Source organism: Notolepis coatsorum (assembly GCF_963971535.1).
Source record: "Notolepis coatsorum genome assembly, contig: SUPER_7_unloc_4, whole genome shotgun sequence".
Classification (NCBI taxonomy): Eukaryota; Metazoa; Chordata; class Actinopteri; order Aulopiformes; family Paralepididae; genus Notolepis; species Notolepis coatsorum.
Window position 1 is genome coordinate 602,842 of NW_028174877.1, and position 21,068 is coordinate 623,909.

The following is a 21,068-nucleotide window of genomic DNA, read 5'->3' on the forward strand; positions in this document are numbered from 1 at the left end:
CATCCAAAAGAAGCTTCAGGTTTCCCAAAATAAGTTGGTAAGGGTGGTAATGGGTCTTGGCCCCCGCACCCGTGTAGGGAGGAGTCACTTCCAGGAGCTAAACTGGCTTCCTGTGGAGGCCAGAGTTACCCAGCTCAGACTGAACATAGTGCACAATATTATAAACCAAAGGTCCCCTAGATACCTCCAGAACTACTTCACCCCGGTCAACGAATCCCACAACCACAGAACTAGAGCAAGCATAGCAAATGTATACTCTTTTAGAAACTATCTCTTAAACAGTACTGTATATCTTGCATGTCATTATGAATTGAAAATGGGGGACCCTGATGTAAACAAGACAAAAGTCTTTCTCTGGTCTGCATCCCCTTAACAATTGTGTGTATTGAGCTGTACTGTATTGTACCCATTCTGCAATCTGTTAATAAAGTTTTCAATGAATCAATCCCCATCAAGCACATCTTGTGCGCCACAGCTTCAAGAGGAATGTCAGAGAATAGAGGAATAGCCCCCTATATGGGTTTCCAATCAGTTTTTACTTTTTAGTTATTGTGTGATATACAATTTTAGCTATAGAGGTTAGTCTTCTAATGCTTTAAATGTACCGGTATGTGTTTTGTGTCATTGTCGTGTTTTTGTTGTGGCCTAACAGCCCTGGGACCAACGACGGAAATAAGGGTCTTACTCTTTCTCATGTTATCCTTTGTTGTGTGTTTTTAATCCACCAATAAAATCAAACCTTTCCAGTTTTTTTTTACAGATTCTCATGATCAATTGTATCGAATGCTTTCTTCAGATCTATAAATATGCCTAATGCAAACTTATCAATTGTACTAGTTAGTTATTCTACAAGATTCATTGGCGCCATTGAGGTCGATCGATTCGTTCTAAAACCATATTGACTATCTGTGAGCAACTGATATTTTTCCAAGAAACTGTCCAAACGTACAACAAAGTTTTTCCATAATTTTTGAAAGCAGGGAAACTGGCCTGTAGTTGGTAAAGAGATTTTTTTTCACCAGCTTTGAATAATCTGAATCACTTTGGCTGTTTTCATTCTACTGGGAAAGGAGCCCAGCTTGAATGATGGATTACAGATGTGTGCTATTTGGTCAGCGATGCGTTCAATTACTTGTTTAATTAAAGTCATATCAATCCAGAGATGTTTAATTAAAGTCATATCAATCCCATTCCAATCCAGAGATGTTTTGTTCTGGAATTTGTTTGCAACGTCAATCATTTCATTCGTATCCCTATTTAACCCTTTCACTGCCACACTGACTGCGACCGTCGGTTGTGTGATAGTAAAGGGTTAACCTTCTGTCGTGTGGCAGTGAAATGGTTAACCTTCTGTGTATAGTCGCAGTGAAAGGGTTAACCGTTTTGTAGTGTGACAGTGAAAGGGTTAAGCAGGATTTCTTTCCCTACAAAATAGTGTAACCCCTCCCCCCTTTCATTTATCTCCCCCCTGGTTTCTCTCCGCCCTGGTTTCTCTCCCCCCTGGTTTCTCTCCGCCCTGGTTTCTCTCCCCCCTGGTTTCTCTCCCCCTTGTGGAGGGTTTCTCTCCCCCCTGGTTTATCTCCCCCTTGTGGAGGGTTTCTCTCCCCCCTGGTTTATCTCCCTTGTGGAGGGTTTCTCTCCCCCCTGGTTTATCTCCCCCTTGTGGAGGGTTTCTCTCCGCCCTGGTTTCTCTCCCCCCTGGTTTATCTCCCCCTTGTGGAGGGTTTCTCTCCCCCCTGGTTTCTCTCCCCCTTGTGGAGGGTTTCTCTCCCCCCTGGTTTATCTCCCTTGTGGAGGGTTTCTCTCCCCCCTGGTTTATCTCCCCCTTGTGGAGGGTTTCTCTCCCCCCTGGTTTATCTCCCTTGTGGAGGGTTTCTCTCCCCCCTGGTTTATCTCCCCCTTGTGGAGGGTTTCTCTCCCCCCTGGTTTATCTCCCTTGTGGAGGGTTTCTCTCCCCCCTGGTTTATCTCCCCCTTGTGGAGGGTTTCTCTCCGCCCTGGTTTCTCTCCCCCCTGGTTTATCTCCCCCTTGTGGAGGGTTTCTCTCCCCCCTGGTTTATCTCCCCCTTGTGGAGGGTTTCTCTCCCCCCTGGTTTATCTCCCCCTTGTGGAGGGTTTCTCTCCGCCCTGGTTTCTCTCCGCCCTGGTTTCTCTCCCCCCTGGTTTATCTCCCCCTTGTGGAGGGTTTCTCTCCCCCCTGGTTTCTCTCCCCCTTGTGGAGGGTTTCTCTCCCCCCTGGTTTATCTCCCCCTTGTGGAGGGTTTCTCTCCGCCCTGGTTTCTCTCCCCCCTGGTTTATCTCCCCCTTGTGGAGGGTTTCTCTCCCCCCTGGTTTCTCTCCCCCTTGTGGAGGGTTTCTCTCCCCCCTGGTTTCTCTCCCCCCTGGTTTATCTCCCCCTTGTGGAGGGTTTCTCTCCGCCCTGGTTTCTCTCCCCCTTGTGGAGGGTTTCTCTCCCCCCTGGTTTATCTCCCTTGTGGAGGGTTTCTCTCCCCCCTGGTTTATCTCCCTTGTGGAGGGTTTCTCTCCCCCCTGGTTTATCTCCCCCTTGTGGAGGGTTTCTCTCCCCCCTGGTTTCTCTCCCCCCTGGTTTATCTCCCCTAGTTCTAATTTTTCTAATATTTCTAATGAGTTTAATATTTTCCAAGTACCCTTGACAATATAAGAAATTATAATTTATTATAATAATCTTTCTTACATTTCCTGATGTCAGTTAACTTTATTTTTATATTTTGTTTCTTTGTCTCGACTTCTATATCTAATACATTCTCTGTATAGGGTGTTGTTTTTCTTACAGGCATTTAAACCCTTTCACTGCCACACGACAGCCGGTTAACCCTTTCACTGTGACAACACAGAAGGTTAGCCCTTTACTATCACACAACCGACGGCGATGCTAATGCGGAGCTAATGATGGAGCATCGCCGTCGGTTGTGTGATAGTAAAGGGCTAACCTTCTGTCGTGTGGCAGTGAAGGGGTTAACGAACCCCTTGTGAACCGGGGCCTAGCCGAACTATCCGTTTTCTTTCATGCTTTGTTGCGCTGGACAGTTTTTTTCATATAGCAATACTGTAGTGTCCAGAAAGGAATCATGTGCTGAATCAGGGTTAACCTTCTGTAGTGTGGTAGTGAAGGGTTAACCTTCTGTAGTGTGGTAGTGAAAGGGTTAACCTGTAGTGTGCTAGTGAAAGGGTTAACATTCTGTAGTGTGGGGGCGGTCAGGTGGCGTAGCGGAGATTGCGTTCGTCACCAACGCCGGAGATATTGGGTTCGAGCCCAGCTCTCTGCGTTGTCACCAGCTTGGCTGGTCGTTCACACTAACACAATTGGCAGTATTAGGGGGTGGGGAAAGCTGGCGGGTGGGTCCTGGGCGTTGTGGACAGCGACCCCTACAGTTCGGTCGGGGCGCCTGCTCAGCGAGGGTAGGATCTGGAGGGAGGTAGTGTGACCTTCCACACGTTACACTCTCCCAGGTGAGAATCTGAGCTGCCAAGCATGTGACAGTCTCCGGCCTCTCGGACCAACAGTAGGGGAAAGTGCGCAACAACCAGGAAGGGGGTTTGGAATTGGCATAACGACTAACAGTGGGATGGGAGAAAAATCGGAAAAAAGGAGGGGGAAAAGGTAATAAAAAAACATTCTGTAGTGTGGTAGTGAAAGGGTTAACCTTCTGTAGTGTGGTAGTGAAATGGTTAACCTTATGTAGTGTGGTAGTCAAAGGGTTAATTGATTGATTGAAAACTTTATTAACAGATTGCAGAATGGGTACAATACAGTACAGCTCAATACAAACAACTGCTAAGAGGATTAAGACCAGAAAAATACTTTCGTCTTGTTTACATCAGGGTCCTCCATTTTCAATTCATCAAGACATTTATGACATACAAGACATACAAATATATGGTACTGTGTAAGAAAAAAATAGAAATCCGAAGGAAGAAACTGCATTGGAGGGGGTTGGGTGGGGGGTTTGGACATTTACCGGGGCCAGTTTCGAATTGCAGCCTCCCGTAGGTGCTCTTTGAGAGCGGTTTTGAAGGAGTGTAGGGATTCACATTATTTTACGGCTGTGGGTAGGGCGTTCCACATTGATGTGGCATAATTGCGAAACGTGTATAGTCCCTTGTTTGAGCTGAATCTGGGTTGAACATGATTTGTGGAGCTTCCTCTGGTGTCGTGGTCGTGATATTCACTGACCTTTGGGAAGTATTTTGACATGTACATGGGTACCTTGGTCGTGTAGTGTATCTTGTAGACCAGGCCCATTGCAAGTTGCTGTACTCTGTCGTCTACTCTAAGCCATCCTAGGTTGTCAAAGTGGGCAAGGGTGAGGTGGGTTTTAGGATTAACGTCAAGCAGTAGTCTGACTAGTTTGTTTTGAGATGTTTGTAATCTTGTTTTTAGGGCCTTTGAGGTGCTTTGGTACCATGAGGTGCAAGCATAGTCGTAGTACCCTTGAATGAGTGCTCCTGCCAGTCTTCAGGGTATTCTTGTTTACCAGAGAGGAGATCCGGTACAAGAATCTAGTTTGTTGGTTGACTTTATTGATTACATTGGATGCCATTTTGTCACAGGAAAGATTTGCCTCTAGGATGGAACCCAGGTGAGGTAGGTCATTTCATCTTTCCTTGTGACAATATTGTCACCCACTGTAACTGAGAAGCTGTTGGCCTTGCTGAGTTTGCTATTTGATACAAAGATCTCTGCGATATCTGCCATGCGAGACTAGGCGAGCAGGCTATAGTCAACTCTGAAGTGTTCTACTCTCTGACTCCTCCCCCGGCTGCAATCGTCTACTCTCGCTTGTTTTCGAGGCGAGCTGAAAGTAATCTTAAACAAGCCTAATGGCTCGCAAAGACGGAGCAGATACCGCGTGCTAAACGCGTGCAGTTAAGGGTGCTATCACCCCTGAGAGACAATCTGTGGAGAGTATGTTTGGACAAAATGATGACCACAATGTTAATATATACATGTATGATTTTATTAAGTAGAAAATATAATATAAACAAAGTGCAGTACCCAGCGGGCTCTATAGAGATATTACTGAATCTACCTTAACCCTTTCACTGCCACACGACAGCCGGTTAACCCTTTCACTGTGACAATACAGAAGGTTAGCCCTTTACTATCACACAACCGACGGCGATGCTCCATCATTAGCATTAGCTAATAATACACCCTTATGGTGAAGTGTTACCCACGCTATATGTACCACAGTAATACTGTAGTGATGTATAGTATTCCTGTGGTTTTATTATACATACACTGTATAAAATTAAAATGTTCACAGGAAATTCACATTCAAATTCACATTTACAGATTACTTTTGTTTTTCTACTTTAGGTGTAAATGCCATAAAAATACAGTAAATTACCTTTTATCAAAATATTAACAAATGTTGTAATCTATAAATGTATTTGATTTTACTGTAATTTGACTATTTGGCAACCGTTGCTGCCAGACATGTATCTTGTTTACAGTGCTATAGATTTACCACAGTAATACTGTAGTGATGTATAGTATTTACAGTGCTATAGATTTACCACAGTAATACTGTAGTGATGTATAGTATTTACAGTGCTATAGATTTACCACAGTAATACTGTAGTGATGTATAGTATTTACAGTGCTATAGATTTACCACAGTAATACTGTAGTGATGTATAGTATTTACAGTGCTATAGATTTACCACAGTAATACTGTAGTGATGTATAGTATTTACAGTGCTATAGATTTACCACAGTAATACTGTAGTGATGTATAGTATTTACAGTGCTATAGATTTACCACAGTAATACTGTAGTGATGTATAGTATTTACAGTGCTATAGATTTACCACAGTAATACTGTAGTGATGTATAGTATTTATAGTGCTATAGATTTACCACAGTAATACTGTAGTGATGTATAGTATTTACAGTGCTATAGATTTACCACAGTAATACTGTAGTGATGTATAGTATTTACAGTGCTATAGATTTACCACAGTAATACTGTAGTGATGTATAGTATTTACAGTGCTATAGATTTACCACAGTAATACTGTAGTGATGTATAGTATTTACAGTGCTATAGATTTACCACAGTAATACTGTAGTGATGTATAGTATTTACAGTGCTATAGATTTACCACAGTAATACTGTAGTGATGTATAGTATTTACAGTGCTATAGATTTACCACAGTAATACTGTAGTGATGTATAGTATTTTCTGAATTCATATGCGATTTTATGTTTTCTGAATGCATGTGTGAAGACATGTTGTGGACATAGTAACTTTTTAAATGACAAATAATATTGAAAATCCTTTCAAGACTAAACGCTGTGAAGTCTTTCAGGGTCTCAACTGTCCAACGTTGGTTTGTCGAGGGTTCTGAGACCCCCGCTTTTTCACACCCAAGGAAACCATAAAACAAGGAAGGGTCTTCACGTCAGAATACCAAGGAAACTAAAAAAGAAGGAAGGGTCTTCACGTCAGAATACCAAGGAAACTAAAAGAAGGAAGGGTCTTCACGTCAGAATACCAAGGAAACTATAAAAGAAGGAAGGGTCGTCATGTCAGAATACCAAGGAAACTAAAAAAGAAGGAAGGGTCTTCACGTCAGAATACCAAGGAAACTAAAAGAAGGAAGGGTCGTCATGTCAGAATACCAAGGAAACTATAAAAGAAGGAAGGGTCTTCACGTCAGAATACCAAGGAAACTAAAAGAAGGAAGGGTCTTCATGTCAGAATACCAAGGAAACTAAAAGAAGGAAGGGTCTTCAGGTCAGAATACCAAGGAAACTAAAAGAAGGAAGGGTCTTCATGTCAGAATACCAAGGAAACTAAAAGAAGGAAGGGTCATCAGGTCAGAATACCAAGGAAACTAAAAGAAGGAAGGGTCTTCATGTCAGAATACCAAGGAAACTAAAAGAAGGAAGGGTCTTCATGTCAGAATACCAAGGAAACTAAAAGAAGGAAGGGTCATCACGTCAGAATACCAAGGAAACTAAAAGAAGGAAGGGTTGTCACGTCAGAATACCAAGGAAACTAAAAGAAGGAAGGGTCTTCACGTCAGAATACCAAGGAAACTAAAAGAAGGAAGGGTCTTCACGTCAGAATACCAAGGAAACTAAAAGAAGGAAGGGTCGTCACGTCAGAATACCAAGGAAACTAAAAGAAGGAAGGGTCTTCACGTCAGAATACCAAGGAAACTAAAAGAAGGAAGGGTCTTCACGTCAGAATACCAAGGAAACTAAAAGAAGGAAGGGTCTTCACGTCAGAATACCAAGGAAACTAAAAGAAGGAAGGGTCAGAACCAAGGAAACTATAAAAGAACTATTGGTCAGTTGACTTATATGACCAGTGACTGCCAGGCTCAGTGATTGGTCAGTTGACGTCAGGAGGCGGGACTGATGTGGAGGTTGCAGGAGCACCTTGAGAAAGAGACTGGAAGAGACAGAGAGAGGAAGAGACAGAGAGAGGGAGAGACAGAGAGAGGGAGAGACAGAGAGAGGGAAAGACAGAGAGAGGGAGAGACAGAGAGAGGGAGAGACAGAGAGAGGGAGAGACAGAGAGAGGGAAAGACAGAGAGAGGGAGAGACAGAGAGAGGGAGAGACAGAGAGAGGGAGAGACAGAGAGAGGGAGAGACAGAGAGAGGAAGAGACAGAGAGAGGAAGAGACAGAGAGGGAGAGACAGAGAGAGGGAGAGACAGAGAGAGGGAGAGACAGAGAGAGGGAGAGACAGAGAGAGGGAAAGACGGAGAGAGGTAGAGACAGAGAGAGGGAGAGACAGAGAGAGGGAGAGACAGAGAGAGGGAGAGACGGAGAGAGGGAGAGACGGAGAGAGGGAGAGACGGAGAGAGGGAGAGACGGAGAGAGGGAGAGACAGAGAGAGGGAGAGACAGAGAGAGGGAGAGACAGAGAGAGGGAGAGACAGAGAGAGGGAGAGACAGAGAGAGGGAGAGACAGAGAGACAGAGAGAGAGGGAGAGACAGAGAGAGGGAGAGACAGAGAGAGGGAGAGACAGAGACAGAGAGAGACAGAGAGAGGAAGAGAGAGAGAGACAGAGAGAGGAAGAGACAGAGAGAGGGAGAGACAGAGAGAGGGAGAGACAGAGAGAGGAAGAGACAGAGAGAGGGAGAGACAGAGAGAGGAAGAGACAGAGAGAGGAAGAGACAGAGAGAGGAAGAGACAGAGAGAGGGAGAGACAGAGAGAGGGAGAGACAGGACAATGTTATTCTATATGTATATATTATTGAGACAGTAGTATAGTGTCTTTATTGATACAGTAGTGTACTGTATCTGTAACTTACAGTGTTCTGTATCTGTAACTTACAGTGTTCTGTATCTGTATCTGTATCTTACAGTGTTCTGTATCTGTATCTGTAACTTACAGTGTTCTGTATCTGTATCTGTATCTTACAGTGTTCTGTATCTGTAACTTACAGTGTTCTGTATCTGTAACTTACAGTGTTCTGTATCTGTATCTGTAACTTACAGTGTTCTGTATCTGTATCTGTAACTTACAGTGTTCTGTATCTGTATCTTACAGTGTTCTGTATCTGTAACTTACAGTGTTCTGTATCTGTATCTGTAACTTACAGTGTTCTGTATCTGTATCTGTAACTTACAGTGTTCTGTATCTGTATCTGTAACTTACAGTGTTCTGTATCTGTAACTTACAGTGTTCTGTATCTGTATCTGTATCTTACAGTGTTCTGTATCTGTATCTTACAGTGTTCTGTATCTGTATCTGTAACTTACAGTGTTCTGTATCTGTATCTGTAACTTACAGTGTTCTGTATCTGTATCTGTATCTTACAGTGTTCTGTATCTGTATCTGTAACTTACAGTGTTCTGTATCTGTATCTGTAACTTACAGTGTTCTGTATCTGTATCTGTATCTTACAGTGTTCTGTATCTGTAACTTACAGTGTTCTGTATCTGTATCTGTAACTTACAGTGTTCTGTATCTGTATCTGTAACTTACAGTGTTCTGTATCTGTATCTGTATCTTACAGTGTTCTGTATCTGTATCTGTAACTTACAGTGTTCTGTATCTGTAACTTACAGTGTTCTGTATCTGTAACTTACAGTGTTCTGTATCTGTAACTTACAGTGTTCTGTATCTGTATCTGTAACTTACAGTGTTCTGTATCTGTATCTGTAACTTACAGTGTTCTGTATCTGTAACTTACAGTGTTCTGTATCTGTAACTTACAGTGTTCTGTATCTGTAACTTACAGTGTTCTGTATCTGTAACTTACAGTGTTCTGTATCTGTAACTTACAGTGTTCTGTATCTGTATCTGTATCTTACAGTGTTCTGTATCTGTAACTTACAGTGTTCTGTATCTGTAACTGTAACTTACAGTGTTCTGTATCTGTAACTTACAGTGTTCTGTATCTGTATCTGTAACTTACAGTGTTCTGTATCTGTATCTGTAACTTACAGTGTTCTGTATCTGTAACTTACAGTGTTCTGTATCTGTATCTGTAACTTACAGTGTTCTGTATCTGTATCTGTAACTTACAGTGTTCTGTATCTGTATCTGTAACTTACAGTGTTCTGTATCTGTATCTGTAACTTACAGTGTTCTGTATCTGTATCTGTAACTTACAGTGTTCTGTATCTGTATCTGTAACTTACAGTGTTCTGTATCTGTATCTGTATCTTACAGTGTTCTGTATCTGTATCTGTAACTTACAGTGTTCTGTATCTGTATCTTACAGTGTTCTGTATCTGTAACTTACAGTGTTCTGTATCTGTATCTGTAACTTACAGTGTTCTGTATCTGTATCTGTAACTTACAGTGTTCTGTATCTGTATCTGTAACTTACAGTGTTCTGTATCTGTAACTTACAGTGTTCTGTATCTGTATCTGTATCTTACAGTGTTCTGTATCTGTATCTGTATCTTACAGTGTTCTGTATCTGTATCTGTAACTTACAGTGTTCTGTATCTGTATCTGTAACTTACAGTGTTCTGTATCTGTAACTTATAGTGTTCTGTATCTGTATCTGTATCTTACAGTGTTCTGTATCTGTAACTTACAGTGTTCTGTATCTGTATCTGTAACTTACAGTGTTCTGTATCTGTATCTGTATCTTACAGTGTTCTGTATCTGTATCTGTATCTTACAGTGTTCTGTATCTGTATCTGTATCTTACAGTGTTCTGTATCTGTATCTGTAACTTACAGTGTTCTGTATCTGTAACTTACAGTGTTCTGTATCTGTATCTGTAACTTACAGTGTTCTGTATCTGTAACTTATAGGGATGCTCGATATTGGCTTTTTTACCGATACCGATATTCCGATATTGTCCAACTCTTAATTTCGATACCGATACCGATACCGATATCAACCGATACCGATATATGCAGGGTTTCCCCCCAAAAAAACTGAATAATTTCAGGTAATTAATAATTTCACTGGATGCATTCAAAAGGCTTTCTAAATGTAAGCATTATCTGTGCAAAATATGATAATTAAAAAAGTAAAAATTAACATTACATATCTCTTGTTGTTGAATTAAACCAACATGCATACTTTTGACAATAAATAAAATAAGAATTGGTTCTTACTTGCTTGCCTGGGTAAATAAAGGTTAAATAAATGTAATTTTTTTTTTTTTTTTTTTTTGATACCGATATTTTCCGATATCACATTTTACTGCCGATATCGGCCGATAATATCGGTCGGCCGATAATATCGGACATCCCTAGTAACTTACAGTGTTCTGTATCTGTATCTGTAACTTACAGTGTTCTGTATCTGTATCTGTAACTTACAGTGTTCTGTATCTGTATCTGTATCTGTAACTTACAGTGTTCTGTATCTGTATCTGTAACTTACAGTGTTCTGTATCTGTATCTGTAACTTACAGTGTTCTGTATCTGTATCTGTAACTTACAGTGTTCTGTATCTGTATCTGTATCTGTATCTTACAGTGTTCTGTATCTGTATCTGTAACTTACAGTGTTCTGTATCTGTATCTTACAGTGTTCTGTATCTGTAACTTACAGTGTTCTGTATCTGTATCTGTATCTGTAACTTACAGTGTTCTGTATCTGTATCTGTAACTTACAGTGTTCTGTATCTGTATCTGTATCTGTATCTTACAGTGTTCTGTATCTGTATCTGTAACTTACAGTGTTCTGTATCTGTATCTTACAGTGTTCTGTATCTGTATCTGTAACTTACAGTGTTCTGTATCTGTATCTGTAACTTACAGTGTTCTGTATCTTACAGTGTTCTGTATCTGTATCTGTAACTTACAGTGTTCTGTATCTGTATCTGTAACTTACAGTGTTCTGTATCTTACAGTGTTCTGTATCTGTATCTGTATCTTACAGTGTTCTGTATCTGTATCTGTAACTTACAGTGTTCTGTATCTGTATCTTACAGTGTTCTGTATCTGTAACTTACAGTGTTCTGTATCTGTATCTGTAACTTACAGTGTTCTGTATCTGTAACTGTAACTTACAGTGTACTGTATCTGTAACTTACAGTGTTCTGTATCTGTATCTGTATCTGTAACTTACAGTGTTCTGTATCTGTATCTTACAGTGTTCTGTATCTGTATCTGTATCTGTATCTTACAGTGTTCTGTATCTGTAACTTACAGTGTTCTGTATCTGTAACTTACAGTGTTCTGTATCTGTATCTGTAACTTACAGTGTTCTGTATCTGTATCTGTAACTTACAGTGTTCTGTATCTGTAACTGTAACTTACAGTGTTCTGTATCTGTATCTGTAACTTACAGTGTTCTGTATCTGTATCTGTAACTTACAGTGTTCTGTATCTGTATCTGTAACTTACAGTGTTCTGTATCTGTAACTGTAACTTACAGTGTTCTGTATCTGTAACTGTAACTTACAGTGTTCTGTATCTGTAACTTACAGTGTTCTGTATCTGTAACTTACAGTGTTCTGTATCTGTAACTTACAGTGTTCTGTAACTGTAACTTACAGTGTTCTGTATCTGTATCTGTAACTTACAGTGTTCTGTATCTGTAACTTACAGTGTTCTGTATCTGTAACTTACAGTGTTCTGTATCTGTAACTTACAGTGTTCTGTATCTGTATCTGTAACTTACAGTGTTCTGTATCTGTATCTGTAACTTACAGTGTTCTGTATCTGTAACTTACAGTGTTCTGTATCTGTAACTGTAACTTACAGTGTTCTGTATCTGTAACTGTAACTTACAGTGTTCTGTATCTGTATCTGTAACTTACAGTGTTCTGTATCTGTAACTGTAACTTACAGTGTTCTGTATCTGTAACTTACAGTGTTCTGTATCTGTATCTTACAGTGTTCTGTATCTGTATCTGTAACTTACAGTGTTCTGTATCTGTATCTGTATCTTACAGTGTTCTGTATCTGTAACTTACAGTGTTCTGTATCTGTATCTGTAACTTACAGTGTTCTGTATCTGTAACTGTAACTTACAGTGTTCTGTATCTGTAACTGTATCTTACAGTGTTCTGTATCTGTAACTGTAACTTACAGTGTTCTGTATCTGTAACTGTAACTTACAGTGTTCTGTATCTGTAACTGTATCTTACAGTGTTCTGTATCTGTATCTGTATCTTACAGTGTTCTGTATCTGTAACTTACAGTGTTCTGTATCTGTAACTGTATCTTACAGTGTTCTGTATCTGTATCTGTATCTTACAGTGTTCTGTATCTGTAACTTACAGTGTTCTGTATCTGTAACTGTAACTTACAGTGTTCTGTATCTGTAACTGTATCTTACAGTGTTCTGTATCTGTATCTGTATCTTACAGTGTTCTGTATCTGTAACTTACAGTGTTCTGTATCTGTAACTGTATCTTACAGTGTTCTGTATCTGTAACTGTATCTTACAGTGTTCTGTATCTGTAACTTACAGTGTTCTGTATCTGTAACTGTAACTTACAGTGTTCTGTATCTGTAACTGTAACTTACAGTGTTCTGTATCTGTATCTGTAACTTACAGTGTTCTGTATCTGTAACTTACAGTGTTCTGTATCTGTATCTGTATCTTACAGTGTTCTGTATCTGTAACTTACAGTGTTCTGTATCTGTAACTGTAACTTACAGTGTTCTGTATCTGTATCTGTATCTTACAGTGTTCTGTATCTGTATCTTACAGTGTTCTGTATCTGTAACTGTAACTTACAGTGTTCTGTATCTGTATCTTACAGTGTTCTGTATCTGTATCTGTAACTTACAGTGTTCTGTATCTGTATCTGTAACTTACAGTGTTCTGTATCTGTATCTGTAACTTACAGTGTTCTGTATCTGTATCTGTAACTTACAGTGTTCTGTATCTGTATCTGTATCTTACAGTGTTCTGTATCTGTAACTGTAACTTACAGTGTTCTGTATCTGTATCTGTAACTTACAGTGTTCTGTATCTGTAACTGTAACTTACAGTGTTCTGTATCTGTAACTTACAGTGTTCTGTATCTGTAACTTACAGTGTTCTGTATCTGTAACTTACAGTGTTCTGTATCTGTATCTGTAACTTACAGTGTTCTGTATCTGTAACTTACAGTGTTCTGTATCTGTATCTGTAACTTACAGTGTTCTGTATCTGTAACTTACAGTGTTCTGTATCTGTATCTGTAACTTACAGTGTTCTGTATCTGTATCTGTAACTTACAGTGTTCTGTATCTGTAACTTACAGTGTTCTGTATCTGTATCTGTAACTTACAGTGTTCTGTATCTGTAACTTACAGTGTTCTGTATCTGTAACTTACAGTGTTCTGTATCTGTATCTGTAACTTACAGTGTTCTGTATCTGTATCTGTAACTTACAGTGTTCTGTATCTGTATCTGTAACTTACAGTGTTCTGTATCTGTATCTTACAGTGTTCTGTATCTGTATCTGTAACTTACAGTGTTCTGTATCTGTAACTGTAACTTACAGTGTTCTGTATCTGTATCTGTAACTTACAGTGTTCTGTATCTGTATCTTACAGTGTTCTGTATCTGTATCTGTAACTTACAGTGTTCTGTATCTGTATCTGTAACTTACAGTGTTCTGTATCTGTATCTGTAACTTACAGTGTTCTGTATCTGTATCTGTAACTTACAGTGTTCTGTATCTGTAACTTACAGTGTTCTGTATCTGTAACTTACAGTGTTCTGTATCTGTATCTGTAACTTACAGTGTTCTGTATCTGTATCTGTATCTGTATCTGTAACTTACAGTGTTCTGTATCTGTAACTTACAGTGTTCTGTATCTGTATCTGTAACTTACAGTGTTCTGTATCTGTATCTTACAGTGTTCTGTATCTGTATCTGTAACTTACAGTGTTCTGTATCTGTAACTTACAGTGTTCTGTATCTGTAACTTACAGTGTTCTGTATCTGTATCTGTAACTTACAGTGTTCTGTATCTGTATCTGTAACTTACAGTGTTCTGTATCTGTAACTTACAGTGTTCTGTATCTGTATCTGTAACTTACAGTGTTCTGTATCTGTATCTGTAACTTACAGTGTTCTGTATCTGTAATTTACAGTGTTCTGTATCTGTATCTGTAACTTACAGTGTTCTGTATCTGTAATTTACAGTGTTCTGTATCTGTATCTGTAACTTACAGTGTTCTGTATCTGTATCTGTAACTTACAGTGTTCTGTATCTGTAATTTACAGTGTTCTGTATCTGTATCTGTAACTTACAGTGTTCTGTATCTGTATCTGTAATTTACAGTGTTCTGTATCTGTATCTGTAATTTACAGTGTTCTGTATCTGTATCTGTAACTTACAGTTATCTGTATCTGTAACTTACAGTGTTCTGTATCTGTATCTGTAACTTACAGTGTTCTGTATCTGTATCTGTATCTTACAGTGTTCTGTATCTGTATCTGTAACTTACAGTGTTCTGTATCTGTATCTGTAACTTACAGTGTTCTGTATCTGTAACTTACAGTGTTCTGTATCTGTATCTGTAACTTACAGTGTTCTGTATCTGTATCTTACAGTGTTCTGTATCTGTATCTGTATCTTACAGTGTTCTGTATCTGTATCTGTATCTTACAGTGTTCTGTATCTGTAACTTACAGTGTTCTGTATCTGTATCTTACAGTGTTCTGTATCTGTATCTTACAGTGTTCTGTATCTGTAACTCACAGTGTTCTGTATCTGTAACTGTATCTTACAGTGTTCTGTATCTGTATCTGTATCTTACAGTGTTCTGTATCTGTAACTTACAGTGTTCTGTATCTGTAACTTACAGTGTTCTGTATCTGTATCTTACAGTGTTCTGTATCTGTAACTCACAGTGTTCTGTATCTGTAACTTACAGTGTTCTGTATCTGTATCTGTAACTTACAGTGTTCTGTATCTGTAACTTACAGTGTTCTGTATCTGTAACTTACAGTGTTCTGTATCTGTATCTGTAACTTACAGTGTTCTGTATCTGTATCTGTAACTTACAGTGTTCTGTATCTGTATCTGTAACTTACAGTGTTCTGTATCTGTATCTGTAACTTACAGTGTTCTGTATCTGTATCTGTAACTTACAGTGTTCTGTATCTGTATCTGTATCTTACAGTGTTCTGTATCTGTAACTTACAGTGTTCTGTATCTGTATCTGTAACTTACAGTGTTCTGTATCTGTATCTGTAACTTACAGTGTTCTGTATCTGTATCTGTAACTTACAGTGTTCTGTATCTGTATCTGTATCTTACAGTGTTCTGTATCTGTATCTGTAACTTACAGTGTTCTGTATCTGTATCTGTATCTTACAGTGTTCTGTATCTGTATCTTACAGTGTTCTGTATCTGTATCTGTAACTTACAGTGTTCTGTATCTGTATCTGTAACTTACAGTGTTCTGTATCTGTAACTTACAGTGTTCTGTATCTGTATCTGTAACTTACAGTGTTCTGTATCTGTATCTGTAACTTACAGTGTTCTGTATCTGTATCTGTAACTTACAGTGTTCTGTATCTGTATCTGTAACTTACAGTGTTCTGTATCTGTATCTGTAACTTACAGTGTTCTGTATCTGTATCTGTAACTTACAGTGTTCTGTATCTGTATCTGTAACTTACAGTGTTCTGTATCTGTATCTGTAACTTACAGTGTTCTGTATCTGTATCTGTATCTGTAACTTACAGTGTTCTGTATCTGTATCTGTATCTTACAGTGTTCTGTATCTGTAACTTACAGTGTTCTGTATCTGTATCTGTAACTTACAGTGTTCTGTATCTGTAACTTACAGTGTTCTGTATCTGTAACTTACAGTGTTCTGTATCTGTATCTGTAACTTACAGTGTTCTGTATCTGTATCTGTAACTTACAGTGTTCTGTATCTGTAACTTACAGTGTTCTGTATCTGTATCTGTAACTTACAGTGTTCTGTATCTGTATCTGTAACTTACAGTGTTCTGTATCTGTATCTGTAACTTACAGTGTTCTGTATCTGTATCTGTATCTTACAGTGTTCTGTATCTGTAACTTACAGTGTTCTGTATCTGTATCTGTAACTTACAGTGTTCTGTATCTGTATCTGTATCTTACAGTGTTCTGTATCTGTAACTTACAGTGTTCTGTATCTGTAACTTACAGTGTTCTGTATCTGTATCTGTAACTTACAGTGTTCTGTATCTGTATCTGTAACTTACAGTGTTCTGTATCTGTATCTGTAACTTACAGTGTTCTGTATCTGTATCTGTAACTTACAGTGTTCTGTATCTGTATCTGTAACTTACAGTGTTCTGTATCTGTATCTGTAACTTACAGTGTTCTGTATCTGTATCTGTAACTTACAGTGTTCTGTATCTGTATCTGTAACTTACAGTGTTCTGTATCTGTATCTGTAACTTACAGTGTTCTGTATCTGTAACTTACAGTGTTCTGTATCTGTATCTGTATCTTACAGTGTTCTGTATCTGTATCTGTAACTTACAGTGTTCTGTATCTGTATCTGTAACTTACAGTGTTCTGTATCTGTATCTGTAACTTACAGTGTTCTGTATCTGTATCTGTAACTTACAGTGTTCTGTATCTGTAACTTACAGTGTTCTGTATCTGTATCTGTATCTTACAGTGTTCTGTATCTGTAACTTACAGTGTTCTGTATCTGTATCTGTAACTTACAGTGTTCTGTATCTGTATCTGTAACTTACAGTGTTCTGTATCTGTATCTGTATCTTACAGTGTTCTGTATCTGTATCTGTATCTTACAGTGTTCTGTATCTGTAACTTACAGTGTTCTGTATCTGTATCTGTATCTTACAGTGTTCTGTATCTGTATCTGTAACTTACAGTGTTCTGTATCTGTATCTTACAGTGTTCTGTATCTGTATCTGTAACTTACAGTGTTCTGTATCTGTATCTGTATCTTACAGTGTTCTGTATCTGTAACTTACAGTGTTCTGTATCTGTATCTGTAACTTACAGTGTTCTGTATCTGTATCTGTATCTTACAGTGTTCTGTATCTGTATCTGTAACTTACAGTGTTCTGTATCTGTAACTGTAACTTACAGTGTTCTGTATCTGTATCTGTAACTTACAGTGTTCTGTATCTGTATCTGTAACTTACAGTGTTCTGTATCTGTAACTTACAGTGTTCTGTATCTGTATCTGTATCTTACAGTGTTCTGTATCTGTATCTGTAACTTACAGTGTTCTGTATCTGTATCTGTATCTTACAGTGTTCTGTATCTGTAACTTACAGTGTTCTGTATCTGTATCTGTAACTTACAGTGTTCTGTATCTGTATCTGTAACTTACAGTGTTCTGTATCTGTATCTGTATCTTACAGTGTTCTGTATCTGTATCTGTATCTTACAGTGTTCTGTATCTGTAACTTACAGTGTTCTGTATCTGTATCTGTAACTTACAGTGTTCTGTATCTGTATCTGTAACTTACAGTGTTCTGTATCTGTATCTGTATCTTACAGTGTTCTGTATCTGTATCTGTAACTTACAGTGTTCTGTATCTGTAACTGTAACTTACAGTGTTCTGTATCTGTATCTGTAACTTACAGTGTTCTGTATCTGTAACTGTAACTTACAGTGTTCTGTATCTGTAACTGTAACTTACAGTGTACTGCTGGAAGGCGTGTCTCTCTCGGAGAAGCAGGAAGCAGAGCGCGGAGGAGATGACCATTTGGACCAAAGTAAACAACAACAAGGACGACTTTATCCCTCGACTCAAACTCTGGAGAGAGAGAGAGAGAGAGAGAGAGAGAGAGAATAAAATAATAATTAACATATATTTAAAGGTGGCGGCTGAGTGGCGCAGTGGGCAAGGCGCTCGCCACTAACGCAGGAGATGCTGGTATCGAGCCCAGGTCTCGGCGTTGCTACCGGCTTGGCCGGTCTTTCATACTAACACAATTGGCAGTGTTAGAGGGTGGGAAAGCCAGTGGGTGGGGATTGGACGTTGTGGACAGCGACTCCTACAGGTCGGTTGGTGCGCCTGTACAGCAGAATCAGGAAGTAACGGGGGCAGCGTGAGCCTCCCACGCGTTACTCCTCGCCACTGAGAGATCGCGCTGTGCAGGTGAAAAGATGCGACGGCTGCCTCCTCGTGTACCGGAGGGGACACGTGATGCAAGGCTTCTATCCTCACTGCAGCCGACCAGTGGGAGGCATGGTCTAGCAACGTTCGAGACAGGGGAGGGGAGAATTGGAGGGAGAATTGGCGAGGCGAAATTGGGATGGGGGAAAAATTTAAGATAAGGAGAAGAAGTGGATAAAAAAAGAAAAAACATATATTTAAAGGTGCTATAGATAACATTTTATGTAGAGTAATCATTCTAAAAACATAATATATCCACAGAGCTTTTAGAAAGGTGCAGAATAAATGTATTGCTTTTACCCCCAAAGACATTATTGATTAATTAATTCATAATTGAAAACATTTTTGCAGGTCCAAAATGAAAGTTGTTGTTTACATGTTGCGCGTGCATGTATCCCCTCCCTACAGCTGATTGGATAAATGACACGTTGGTGCTCTAGTCCGACATCTAGTGGCTGAATGTTATCTATAGCACCTTTAACATCTAGTGGCTGAATGTTATCTATAGCACCTTTAACATCTAGTGGCTGAATGTTACCTATAGCGCCTTTAAAATCTAGTGGCTGACTGTTATCTATAGCGCCTTTAAAATCTAGTGGATGAATGTTATCTATAGCACCTTTAACTTCTAGTGGCTGACTGTTATCTACAGCACCTTTAAAATCTAGTGGCTGAATGTTACCTATAGCACCTTTAACATCTAGTGGCTGAATGTTATCTATAGCACCTTTAAAATCTAGTGGCTGAATGTTACCTATAGCACCTTTAACATCTAGTGGCTGAATGTTATCTATAGCACCTTTAAAATCTAGTGGCTGAATGTTATCTATAGCACCTTTAACATCTAGTGGCCGAATGTTATCTATATCACCTTTAACATCTAGTGGCTGAATGTTGTCTATAGCACCTTTAACATCTAGTGGCTGAATGTTAACTATATCACGGGATATAGATATACCAACGGGAGACTCGGTTGATGAAATATGAATTCAGATCGCTAATAAAAAAATGAAGCGCTAATTGTCGTGGTGGGCATTCAGGCATTGGGCTGATAAAACGTCTTATCACGTGGTGGGCACTGAAAGTGTTAAGGTGTGCATACAGGACATTAATGTGACTTGTTAAGTTAAAAAGGTATATTTGAATGTCATTATTATTTCAACTGTTTATAAGATGATAGAACATGCATTCTCTATTTCTCTTTTAAATGTTTATATATAAAATGTAAGTTTACTTGCAGTATCAGTAAAACGCCAATGTCTGTTAGTACAGTTTTGTCTCAAATAGAATGCTTAGTATTAAATTGCAGCTAATTAATACACTGTTTAATTCTGGATATATATAGATTATTACATTAAAAGTTAGGCAATAGAACTGTTTATTGTAACATAATTAAAAAGAGTGGCTCTGATAAGGAGAAGCCAACAGCCTGTGAGCAGGAAGCCAGGTGTGACAACACTACATGACCATATTAGGAAGACCTGAACAGGAGGAAGACAACAATGTGTGAATATCACTCTGATTGGCCAAGCCACAGGTGACTCAGTGAGGTAATTTCTTTTATAAAAAGCCCCACAGGGGAATTTTGGAGCAGGCAAGACCTGGATCTTGACCTCCTCCAGCCCATTCTTCAATTGACAAACATGTGAAATATGTGAGTATATTTTGTACTTGTTGAATGTTAGACTGAACAAATGTTAGTCTGATTAGTCTGTAAGGTCAATGCACTGGACCAGGCCATTAGTATAACTTTTATAACCATGTATCCATATTTGTCAATGATGAATCCCTTGTGTTGAACCAAACTCTCTCTGGGTCTCACCACCTCAATAAATATGGGATAACAACTGACCTTTGTTGTGGAAATAACTAATTTTCCCCCTGGCTAGTGGAGTCTTGGGGGGAAACCATTTTATCATTCTGTGTTAGATAACTACCTTTGGCTAGTACAATATACGACACTAGCTAGCTGGACTGCAAAACGAAATGGTAATTTTCACATGACGGTACCAGTCGGCTAGGATGCCAGTCAGCTAGTGTGCCAGTCAACTATGGTGCTAGTTGGCTAATGTACCAGTCAGCTAGTGTGCCAGTCAGCCATGATGCCAGTCAGCCATGATGCCAGTCAGCTATGGTACTGTAACCGAGTGGATTTGATCCTGGGACCATAGGATCCACAGGCGGCCGCACTAACCAGCTGAGCTAAAGGGTCAGAGGTTAGCAGGTGCTGGTTGACTGTAGTTTACACTAACCAGCTGAGCTAAAGGGTCAGAGGTTAGCAGGTGCTGGTTGACTGTAGTTTACACTAACCAGCTGAGCTAAAGGGTCAGAGCTGTTAGCAGGTGCTGGTTGACTGTAGTTTACACTAACCAGCTGAGCTAAAGGGTCAGAGGTTAGCAGGTGCTGGTTGACTGTAGTTTACACTAACCAGCTGAGCTAAAGGGTCAGTTAGCAGGTGCTGGTTGACTGTAGTTTACACTAACCAGCTGAGCTAAAGGGTCAGTTAGCAGGTGCTGGTTGACTGTAGTTTACACTAACCAGCTGAGCTAAAGGGTCA

At 39.4% G+C, this 21,068-nt stretch overlaps 1 protein-coding gene across 1 annotated transcript in view; it reads right to left on the reverse strand.

Moving 5' to 3' along the window:
• Positions 1-5,884: 5,884 nt before the first annotated feature.
• LOC311232755 (uncharacterized protein) overlaps positions 5,885-21,068 on the reverse strand; it is a 21,787-nt gene continuing 6,603 nt past the window's right edge. Inside the window, exons 4-5 of the mRNA XM_084338336.1 lie at positions 18,032-18,148; positions 5,885-7,427 (exon numbers count right to left, since the gene is read on the reverse strand). Of these exons, the coding sequence (XP_084194462.1) occupies positions 7,368-7,427; positions 18,032-18,148 (177 nt within the window). The 3' untranslated portion in view covers positions 5,885-7,367. The remainder of the gene's footprint in view (positions 7,428-18,031; positions 18,149-21,068) is intronic.